At 41.0% G+C, this 12,224-nt stretch overlaps 1 protein-coding gene across 2 annotated transcripts in view; it reads left to right on the top strand.

The window, feature by feature from the left end:
* Window positions 1–12,224, top strand: part of LOC112254522 (cGMP-dependent protein kinase 1) — a 162,546-nt gene that overhangs the window by 31,029 nt on the left and 119,293 nt on the right. For both annotated transcript variants that reach the window (XM_024427198.2, XM_024427189.2), the window contains exon 2: window positions 5,667–5,833. In XM_024427198.2, coding sequence (XP_024282966.1) covers window positions 5,667–5,833 — 167 coding nt within the window. The remainder of the gene's footprint in view (window positions 1–5,666; window positions 5,834–12,224) is intronic.

Below are 12,224 nucleotides of genomic sequence, written 5' to 3'. Positions count from 1 at the left end.
CTTTAGGTGCCTTTGGGCAAACTCCATGCAGGCTGTCATGTGCCTTTTTCTGAGGAGTGGCTTCCGTCTGGCCACTCTTCCATAAAGGCCTGATTGGTGGAGTGCTGCAGAGATGGTTCTCCCATCTCCACAGAGGAATTCTAGATCTCTGTCAGAGTGACCATCGGGTTCTTGGTCAAATCCCCGACCAAGACCCTTCTCCCCTGATTTCTCAGTTTGGACGAGCGGCCAGCTCCAGGAAGAGTCTTGATGGTTCCAAACTTCTTCCATTTAAGAATGATGGAGGCCACTGTGTTTTTGGGGACTTGCTGCAGGATGTTTTTGGTACCCTTCCCCAGATCTGTGCCTCGACACAATCCTGTTTCGGAGCTCTATGGACAATTCCTTCAACCTCATGGCTTGGTTTTTGCTCTAACATGCACTGTCAACTGTAGGTCCTTATATAGACAGGTGTGTGCCTTTCCAATCATGTCAAATTAATTGAATTTACCACAGGTGGACTCCAATTAACTTGTAGAATCATTTCAAGGATGATCAATGGAAACAGGATGCACCTGCACTCAATTTCGAGTCTCATAGTAAAGGGTCTGAATACTTATGTAAAAAAGGTATTTCTGCTTGTAATATTCAATACATTTGCAAACATTTCTAAAATCCTTTTTTCGTTTTGTCATGATTGTGTGTAGATTGCTGAGGATTTCTATTTATTTAATTGATTTTAGAAGGCTGTAATGTAACATAATGTGAAAAAAGTCTAGGGGTCTGAATAGTTTCTGAATGCACTGTATAGAGACTATGTCTTGAAATTACATATCATCTTCTATGTAGTATAACCCCTAACCTTCTAACAACTGTTGTGTAGCTTGTGAGAGTCATAGAGCCAAACATTACATGTGTGTTTGTGAGATTTTCAGCTTTTCATAGACATCTTTTAATATGATTTGTAGCTCAAATCATTGGGACTCTTCAGACGTTTCTGTAAAAAGAAACGCCTAACAAGTCCTCAACTGACAGCTTCATTAAATACTGTAGTGCCCACAAAACACCAGTCTCAACATCAACAGTGAAGAGGCGACTCCGGGATGCTGGCCTTCTAGGCAGAGTTGCAAAGAAAATGCCATATCTCAGACTGGCCAATAAATAGAAAAGATTAAGATCGGTAAAAGCACACAGACACTGGACAGAGGAACTCTGCCAAGAAGGCTAGCATTCCGGAGTCACCTCTTCACTGTTGACGGTGAGACTGGTGTTTTGCTGGTACTATTTAATGAAGCTGCCAATTGAGGACTTGTGAAGCGTCTGTTTCTCAAACTAGACACTCGAATGTACTTGTCCTCTTGCTGAGTTGTGCACCCACTCCTCTTTCTATTCTGGTTAGGGCCAGTTTGCTCTGTTCTGTGAAGGGAGTAGTACACAGCTTTGTACGAGATCTTCAGTTTCTTGGCAATTTCTTTCATAGAATAGCCTTCCTTTCTTGAATAGACTGAGTTTCAGAAGAAAGTTCTTTGTTTTTGGCCATTTTGAGCCTGTAATCGAACCCACAAAATGCTGATGCTTCAGATAATCATCTAGTCTAAAGAAGGACAGTTTTATTGCTTCTTTAATCAGAACAACAGTTTTCAGCTGTGCTAACATAATTGAAAAATAGTTTTCTAACGATCAATTAGCCTTTTAAAATTACAAACTTGGATTAGCTAACACAACATGCCATTGGAACACAGGAGTGATGGTTGCTGATAATAGGCCTCTGTACGCCTATGTAGATATTCCATTCAAAATCAAATGTTTCCAGCTACAATAGTAATTTACAACATTAACAATGTCTACACTGTATTTCTGGTCAATTGTATGTTACTTTAATGGACAACAAATGTGCTTTTCTTTAAAAATCAAGGGCATTTCTAAGTGACCCCAAACTTTTGAACGGTAGTGTATATTATTTAGTACATGTAAAGACAAGATTGAGAATAGTCTGATGGGGAAGAGTATTATCACTTGTGAATGATGCACAGTAGTCTAAGAAACAGCGCATAATTTCCCCCCTACTTTTTTAAATCAGAGTCACATGCATCATGTAGCCTAGCCCATTGATAAGGTTTGTATCACAACCTTATCAATGGCCTAATAACTCTGGAACAGGGTTAGAGAGCCCATAGCCTACAGAGCCTGGTGAAACGTGTTCTTATAAACCCATTCATTGTGCAATTTCGTGTGAAAATAACATTTTGACTGGCCACTATTTAAAAGAGGATCCCAGCTTTCTCGTGCTGCTAGATTTATTTCTCAATTCTTAAAATGATACACATTCATCCTCTTTACAATCGGTGTAGCCTACCTGAGCTATTCTAGTTCAGTTCAGTCTACGGGTGACATATTTTTTTGTTGTGGGACATTCAAAATAAAAAATAAACACCAGATTAAATTGAGAATAAGAGGACCTGTTTCAAATGATCACTTTGTTACCCGTTCAACACAGAATGAGTGCATGTGTGCACTCCCTAGGAAATCGTTCAGGGAAAATATACTTTCTGTTTTATTCAGCTATGATCAATTGTGTTCTTCTTACTATACAATAATATAAAATAATGCCACAGGAATTATAAGCAAGTCTTGCCTGCAAAATGTACTAGTGTAGCCCACAGATATATTGTATAGCCAGATCAGGGCCTAACATATGAATATGCTATTCTGTTTTTCTGAGATAGGCTTCATTTTCTTCTTCATATCGTAATGTTTCTTTAGACCTGCCTAAAATAAATAATGGATTTATTGAGATGGTGTAGGATATATTACATTGATTTATTAGGTTTCTTAAAATGTAGATGTTCCTAATTAAACCTCTACAGGATCGGTGTCCCCCCTGTGGGACGGTTGAGCTAACGTAAGGCTAATGTGATTAGCATGAGGTTGTAAGTACAAAGAACATTTCCTAGGACATAGACATTTCTGATATGGGCAGAAAGCTTAAATTCTTGTTAATGTAATTACACTGTCCAATTTAAAGTAGCTATTACAGTGAAAGAATACCATGCTATTGTTTGGGGAGAGTGCACATTTAAGAACTTGAAAATGTATCAATAAACCAATTAGGCACATTTGGACAGTCTTGAAACAACATTTTGAACAGAAATGCAATGGTTCATTGACTCAGTCTAAAAGTTTGCACATACACTATTGCCATCTAGTGGCCAACATCTAATTTGCGCCTTGATTCCTTAGTGGGGCAGTGGGGCAAAAAAGTATTTAGTCAGCCACCAATTGTGCAAGTTCTCCCACTTAAAAAGATGAGAGAGGCCTGTAATTTTCATCATAGGTACACTTCAACTATGACAGACAAAATGAGAAAAAAAATCCAGAAAATCACATTGTAGGATTTTTAATGAATTTATTTGCAAATTTGGGAGGAAAATAAGTATTTGGTCACCTACAAACAAGCAAGATTTCTGGCTCTCACAGACCTGTAACTTCTTCCTCTGTCCTCCACTCGTTACCTGTATTAATGGCACCTGTTTGAACTTGTTATCAGTATAAAAGACACCTGTCCACAAACAGTCACACTCCAAACTCCACTATGGCCAAGACCAAAGAGCTGTCAAAGGACACCAGAAACAAAATTGTAGACCTGCACCAGTCTGGGAAGACTGAATCTGCAATAGGTAAGCAGCTTGGTTTGAAGAAATCAACTGTGGGAGCAATTTTTAGGAAATGGAAGACATACAAGACCACTGATAATCTCCCTCGATCTGGGGCTCCACGCAAGATCTCACCCCGTGGGGTCAAAATGAGCACAAGAACGGTGAGCAAAAATCGCAGAACCACACGGGGGGACCTAGTGAATGACCTGCAGAGAGGTGGGACCAAAGTAACAAAGCCTACCATCAGTAACACACTACGCCGCCAGGGACTCAAATCCTGCAGTGCCAGACGTGTGCCCCTGCTTAAGCCAGTACATGTCCAGGCCCGTCTTAGGTTGCTAGAGAGCATTTGGATGATACAGAAGAAGATTGGGAGAATGTCAGATGGTCAGATGAAACCAAAATATAACTTTTTGGTAAATACTCAACTCGTCGTGTTTGGAGGACAAAGAATGCTGAGTTGCGTCCAAAGAAAACCATACCTACTGTGAAGCATGGGGGTGGAAACATCATGCTTTGGGGCTGTTTTTCTGCAAATGGACCAGGACGACTGATCCATGTAAAGGAAAGAATGAATGGGGCCATGTATCATGAGATTTTGAGTGAAAACCTCCTTCCATCAGCAAGGGCATTGAAGATGAAATGTGGCTGGGTCTTTCAGCATGACAATGATCCCAAGGCAACGGAGGAGTGGCATCGTAAGAAGCATTTCAAGGTCCTGGAGTGGCCTAGCCAGTCTCCAGATCTCAACCCCATAGAAAATCTTGGGAGGGAGTTGAAAGTCCATGTTGCCCAGCAACAGCCCCAAAATATCACTGCTCTAGAGGAGATCTGCATGGAGGAATGGGCCAAAATACCAGCAACAGTGTGTGAAAACCTTGTGAAGACTTACAGAAAACGTTTGACCTCTGTCATTGCCAACAAAGGGTATATAACAAAGTATTGAGATACTTTTGTTATTGACCAAATACTTATTTTCCACCATAATTTGCAAATATATTCATTAAAAATCCTACAATGTGATTTTCTTGATTTTTTCCCCCTCATTTTGTCTGTCATAGTTGAAGTGTACCTATGATGAAAATTACAGGCCTCTCTCATCTTTTTAAGTGGTAGAACTTGCACAATTGGTGGCTGACTAAATACTTTTTTGCCCCACTGTATATTGGCCTTTGTCTTGCTTTTCAAAGATGAAAAAATATTAAGGTTTTTTCTTTGTATTATCTTTTACCAGATGTAATGTGTTATATTCTCCTACATTAATTTCAATTTCCACAAACTTCAAAGTGTTTCCTTTCAAATGGTATCAAGAATATGCATATCCTTGCTTCAGGTCCTGAGCTACAAGCAGTTAGATTTGGGTATGTTGTTTTAGATGAAAATTGAAAAAGGGGGTTGATCCTTAAGATGTTCACACCTGACCTCTTGATTACGGCACTTTGAATTAGAAGTGTTCATTATACCATCCCCTAGCAACAGATTGCACTGCATATTCATAGCACAGAATAATGTCAGTTCACATCTCTTAAAATAGCTTTGCGGATTACCCTTGTAGAAAAGTCTAAGCTAAATTTGTCTTTACACAGGATACTTATGAATCAAATCAATCCATTTCTATTTGGCATGAATTTTTTTTTTTTTTTTTGGGTTGTTGAGGCTGTTGAAACAAATTTAAATATTAAGAGTCATCTTGAAACCACAGAATTTAGAACACATTTTGTTAATGGGGTATTTTCTGAATATTCAGTTGAATAATAATTTTAAATTCAGCAGGCTCACAATACTCCACCTTAGACAAATTGCTGAATGTCTAAACAAGGTACACTCTTTTTGTAGGGCATTATGCAATCAGTGTTTCCAACATGCTTTTCTAGGTACAGTACGATGTAAAATAGAGGCAGAAAAATGGGTAGGGAGTATCCACTCCACCTAAACAATGCCAAGGAAAACACTAATCGCCAATGAGTGTTTTACATGTCCTTACAATGACCTATGAATCCCATTTATTTACCTCCTCCTCTGTTCCCCCAGGTCCAAAGACCTGATCAAGGAGGCCATCTTGGACAATGACTTCATGAAGAACCTGGAGCTGTCTCAGATCCAGGAGATCGTGGACTGCATGTACCCTGTGGAGTATGGCAAAGACAGCTGCATCATCAAGGAGGGTGATGTGGGCTCATTGGTCTACGTCATGGAAGGTACATACAGTATGTTTACTCACTCCCTGCATCACACACTGAGATTTGTACTTCTGGCATTGGGGTGTTGTGAGGTTGTGTGAGGCTCTAAAATGTTCTTGTTGTTGTTGTTGTTTGAAACAGGATTGGATAACCATGAGTGGGAGTAACCATTACAGTTACAGTGCTTTGCAAAAGTGTTCATCCCCCTTGGCGTTTTCCCTATTTTGTTGCATTGGAACCTGTAGTTTAAATGGATTTTTATTTATTTAATTTAATGTAATGGACATACACAAAATAGTTTGAATTGGTGAAGTGAAATGAAAAAAAAAAATTCTCAAAATTCTAAAATATAAACAATGTAAAAGTGGTGCGTGTGTATGTACTCACCCCTTTTGCTATAAAGCCCCTATATAAGATCTGGTGCAACCAATTACCTTCAGAAGTCACATAATTAGTTAAATAAAGTCCACCTGTGTGTAATCTAAGTGTCACATGATCTCAGTATATATACACCTGTTCTGAAAGGCCCCAGAGTCTGCAACACCACTAAGCAAGGGGCACCACCAAGCAAGCGGCACCATGAAGTCCAGGGAGCTCTCTAAACAGGCCAGGGACAAAGTTGTGGAGAAGTACAGATTAGGGTTGGGTTATAAAAAAATATCAGAAACTTTGAACATCCCACGGAGCACCATTAAATCCATTATTAAAAATGGAAAGAATATGGAACCATAACAAACCTGCCAAGAGAGGACCGCCCATCAAAACTCACAGACCAGGCAAGGAGGGCATAAATCAGAGAGGCAACAAAGAGACCAAAGATAGCCCTGAAGGAGCTGCAAAGCTCCACTGCGGAGATTGGAGTATCTGTCCACAGGACCACTTTAAACCATACATTCTGCAGAGCTTGGCTTTAAGGAAGAGTGGCCAGAAAAAAAGCCATTGCTTAAAGTAATAAATAAGCAAACACTTTTGGTGTTCTTCAAAAGGCATGTGGGAGACTCCCCAAACATATGGAAGAAGGTACTCTGGGCAGATGAGACTAAAATCAAGCTTTTTGGCCACCAAGGAAAATGCCGTCTGGCGCAAACCCAAGACCTCTCATCACACCAAGAACACCAACCCTTAATTGAAATTTGATGGTGTCAGCATCATGCTGTGGGGATGTTTTTCATCGGCAGGGACTGGGAAACTGGTCAGAATTGAAGGAATGATGGATGGCGCTAAATACGGGGAAATTCTTGAGGGGAAACCTGTTTCAGTCTTCCAGAGATTTGAGACTGGGATGGAGGTTCACCTTCCAGCAGGACAATGACCCTAAGCATACCATTAAAGCAACACTCAAATTATTTAAGGGGAAACATTTAAATGTCTTGGAGTGGCCTTGTCAAAGCCCACACCTCAATTCAATTGAGAATCTGTGGTATGACTTAAAGATTGCTGTACACCAGTGGAACCCATCTAACTTGAAGGAGCTGGAGCAGTTTTGCCTTGAAGAATGGGGGTGTGTGAATAGTTATGCACGCTCAAGTTTTCATTTTTTTTGTCTTATTTCTTGTTTGTTTCACAATAAAAAAAATATTTTGCATCTTCAAACTGGTAGGCATGTTGTGAAAAGCAAATGATACAACCCCCCTCCCCCCAAAAATCTATATTAATTCCAGGTTGTGAAGCAACAAAATATGAAAATTGCCCAGGGGGGTGAATACTTTCGCAAGCCACTGTAGGGGGACAGAGTTTGACCAGTCTGTCCAGACTGGATCTCAAGGGATTTTGGAATGGGCTGTTTAGTTAAAATTAGATATTTTCTAATCTTTTTAGACACAAAAAGTTGTCTATATGGCTCCATTCCAGAATTCTAGAATAGCCTATGTCTTTTCTGGAAAGGAAAAATAACTCAGGAAGCTTTATTTGTCTAGGACTTTTTTATACAATGTCATTGAGGCAAAGCATTTAAGCGACTTTAAGGGATCTTGACAATGACAAAGGCAATGTACAGCACTATAAACCTCCACAGACCCATAGTAATGGAAAACATATACGTTTTGTTTGGTGTTATATTCTCTGCTTCTCTGTGGGGGGATACTTCTCAGAAATTAATGTGTATGTGTGTGTAATAGTTACAGTGACATTTCAAGTAAATTGAAGCGGTTATTGATTGATGCCACTGGAGGAGCATTGATTTTACAGGCCACTGATTTAATTTATGCAATCTGTAGCAGTGTTTATGGATTCCTTATTGGATAAAAAATTGGTAACTGGGAGTTTCCTTAGAAAGACAAAACAGAAGTCTATTCATTCTGCAAGAGAGAATGATTGAATACCACATATTTTTTGTGTGTACAGTAAGTAAACATTGTGTGTTCTTGATTAAATGAACCAAAACAGGCATTTGCTCTCTTTAGATCAGGGCATGGGAGGAATCCCCGTCACTGCCAATGCTGACTGAATATATTTGTATTGATAATATAAATCACATAAAGTCCCAACATCACTGAAATAGCTGCATAAACTGTACAATGAAAAATGACCAAGATTGAGAATGATGGAAAAATGTCAGGGACACATTTGCATTGTGGTCGTCTAGCTCAGCTAATCCATGTAGACTACTGAGCAGCGAAAATAGTGTTGAAGGAAGTACACTCTCTTGACTGATCTTTCTCATTGTCACTGACACTGATGGCTCTTCAACAGGATGGCTGCTAAAATAAACTCCTTTAAGATTAAATATTACTTTGAGTTTAGAGCAACAGCAATGTTTTCTTTGCCTCTAGACCTAAAATACGAACACATCAAGAGGTAGATATCAGAACTGTGGCATTTCAAGTTGATTGTGTTTGTGAGAAGGTTAGCCTCAGTCAGATTGATTGACATTTTGGGTGTGCAGAGGTTTTCAGATTGTATTGTTTATACAGTGCATTCAGAAAATATTCAGACTCCTTCACTTTTTTCCCACATTTTGTTACATTAGTTTTATTCTAAAATTGATTAAATAAATGCTTTCTCTCATCAATCCACACACAATATCCTGTAATGACAAAACGAAAAATAGGTTTTTAGATTTTTTTTCCAAATCTAAAGAGAGCAAAAGCCTTATTTACATAAATATTCAGACCAATTGCTACGAGACTCGAAATTGAGCTGTTTCCATTGATCATCCTTTCTACAACTTGATTGGAGTCCACCTGTATTAAATTAATTTGATTGGACATGATTTGTAAAGGCACACACCTGTCTATATAAGGCCACACAGTTGACAGTGCATGTCAGAGCATAAACCAAGCCATGAGGTCGAAGGAATTGTCCGTAGAGCTCTGAGACAGGATTGTGTCGAGGTACGGATCTGGGGAAGGGTACCAAAAATGTCTGCAGCAGTGAAGGTCCAAGCACACAGTGGTCTCCATCATTCTTAAATGGAAGACGTTTGGAACAACCAAGACTCTTCCTAGAGCTGGCCACCTGTCCAAACTGAGCAATCGGGGTAGAAGGGCCTTGGTCAGGGAGGTGACCAAGAACCCGATGGTCATTCTGACAGAGCTCCAAAGTTTCCTCTGTGGAGATAGGAGAACCTTCCAGAAGGACAACCATCTCTGCAGCACTCCACCAATCAGGCCTTTTTGGTAAAGTGGCCAGACAGAAGCCACTCCTCAGTAATAGGCACATGACAACCCGCTTGGAGGTTGCCAAAAGGCACCTAAAGTCTCTCAGACCATGAAACCAAGATTGAAGTTTTTGGCCTGAATGACATGTGCCTCGTCTGAAGGAAACCAGGCATCACTCATCACCTGGCCAATACCATCCCTATGGTGAGGCATGGTGGTGGCAGCATCATGCTGTGGGGATGTTTTCAGCGGCAAAGACTGGGAAACTAGTTAGGATTGAGGGAAAGATGAACGGAGCGAAGTACAGAGAGATTCTTGATCAAAACCTGCTCCAGAGCGCTCAGGAACTCAGACAGGGGCGGAGGTTCACCTTCCAACAGGTCATCAACCCCAAGCACACAGTCAAGACAACGCAGGAGTGGCTTCGGGACCAGTCTCTGAATGTCCTTGAGTGGCCCAGGCAGAGCCCGGACTTGAACCCGATCGAACATCTCTGGAGAGATCTGAAAATAGCTGTGCAGGGTCGCTCCCCATCCAACCTGACAGAGCTCTAGAGGATCTGCAGAGAAGAATGTGAGAATCCACAAATACAGGTTTACCAAGCTTGTAGTCATACCCAAGAAGATTTGAGACTGTAATCGCTGCCAAAGGTGCTTCAACAAAGTACTGAGTAAAGGGTCTGAATACTTATGTATATGTGGCAAAATGTGGAAAAAGTGAAGAGGTCTGAATTCTTTCCGAATCCACTGTACACAGGTAACTGACAAAATAAAGGAAACACTTGAGTAAACATGGGATACAAATGATATTGAAGGATGCTTCCACACAGGTGTGGTTCTTGAGTTAATTAAGCAATTAAAATCCCATCTCATTGACTTTGAAAGAGGGGTCTCAAAGGATCATGGGGGTTTACAGTGTGTGTGTGTGTGTCTCCTAGTCACCAGATCTCAACCCAATTGATTCTGGATTGTTTTCTACCACCATCAACAATCCACCAAATTATGGAATTTCTCATGGAAGAAAGGTGTCACATTTCTCCAATAGAGTTCCAGACACTTGTAGATTTTATGCCAAGGCGCATTGAATGTGTTCTGGCTGCCCAACACCCTATTAAGGCAACTTTGTGTTGTTGTTTCCTTTATTTTGGACTGTATGTGTGTGTATGTGTGTGATAAAGGTGGAATCCACTCAGGGCTAGTTTTCCTCAAGGTCAGCTGTGTATAGATCAATCTGTTAGATTCTGTGCTATGATCTACCTCACCACCTATACTTTGCCACACACACACACACACACACACACACACACACACACACACACACACACACACACACACACACACACACACACACACACACACACACACACACACACACACACACACACACACACAGAGAGAATGAGACTAGCCACCAGCCAACCCCTCAGGGTGTATGTATTAGGGATTATATATATTTTTGATCCAGTAGTGTATCGCAATATTATTTTGGACGATATTATATCAATTAATAAATCAAAAAATTGTTTGTGCTCTTGTACCTGTGACAAAAAAAATCTGAGCCAACATGTTTTCAGCGCTTTTATTTCCATGACTGATCAAAACTTGCTTTCTTGCCTGGTTTCTCCCGGGTGGCGCAATGTTCTAGGGCACTGCATCACTAGCTGTGCCACCAGAGACTCTGGGTTCGAGCCCAGGCTCTGTCGCAGCTGGCCGCGACCGGGAGGTCCATTGGGCGATGCACAATTGGCCTAGCGTCGTCCGGGTTAGGGAGAGCTTGGCCGGTAGAGATATCCTTGTATCATCGCGCACTAGCGACTCCTGTGCTGGGCTGGGTGCAGTGCACGCTAACCAGGTCACCAGGTGCACGGTGTTTCCTCCAACACATTGGTGAGGCTTGCTTCCAGGTTGGATGTGTTAAGAAGCAGTGCGGCTTGGTTGGGTTGTGTTTCGGAGGACGCATGGCTTTCGACCTTCGTCTCTCCCGAGCCCGTAGGGGAGTTGTAGCGATGAGACAAGATATTACTACTAACAATTGGATACCACGAAAAGGGGGTAAAATAAAAATATATATTTTTTCTTTTTCTCATGTCTTTCTCTTGTCCCTCTGTAGCAGACATATAGTTAGAAATATGTTTGGAACATATAATCGCAATAAAATTGCAGTATCGAATCACAATACATATAGAATCCTGATAAATTGTGACTTATTTCTAGTATTTATTTCTCGTAAGTGGAGATTTTCTATTTTTGTCCCTCACTTGTCTGTCCATCTCCTCATTTGAATTCCATCACTGTCACTTGCCCACTCAAGCATGACATTGGTGTCATCTGTTGCCCACCAGATGCCCTTAGAGATTTCCTCAATGAGCTTGACACCTTGATAAGCTAATTTCCTGATGATGGCTCACCACTCATCGAACTGGGCGACTTCAACCTCCCAACATCTGCCTTCGATTAATTTCTTTCTACCTCTTTTTTCCCCCTCTTTGCTTCTTTTGACCTCGCCCGTTCTCAGTCCCCTCCCACTGTAAATGCAGGTAATATGCTTGTCCTCATCTTTACTAGAGGCTGTTCACCTACTAATCTCACTGCAACCTCCCTCCAGGTTTCCTTTCCTGTCTTCCTCTTCTCCAACCCTTCCCACTCAGCCCCTACACAGATGGTCATGCATCTTTGCAATCTTCGCTTTCTCTCTCCTATAACTCTCCTCTTCTTTGCTATCATCTCTCCCTTCTGCTAAATCCTTCTCCCTCATGTCTCCTGATTCTGCCCCCTTGACACTACTCTCCTCCCTTTCCGCTACCTATGACT

Source organism: Oncorhynchus tshawytscha, linkage group LG01, assembly GCF_018296145.1.
Source record: "Oncorhynchus tshawytscha isolate Ot180627B linkage group LG01, Otsh_v2.0, whole genome shotgun sequence".
In the NCBI taxonomy this organism is placed as follows: domain Eukaryota; kingdom Metazoa; phylum Chordata; class Actinopteri; order Salmoniformes; family Salmonidae; genus Oncorhynchus; species Oncorhynchus tshawytscha.
This window is presented reverse-complemented; position numbering and strand designations above follow the sequence as displayed.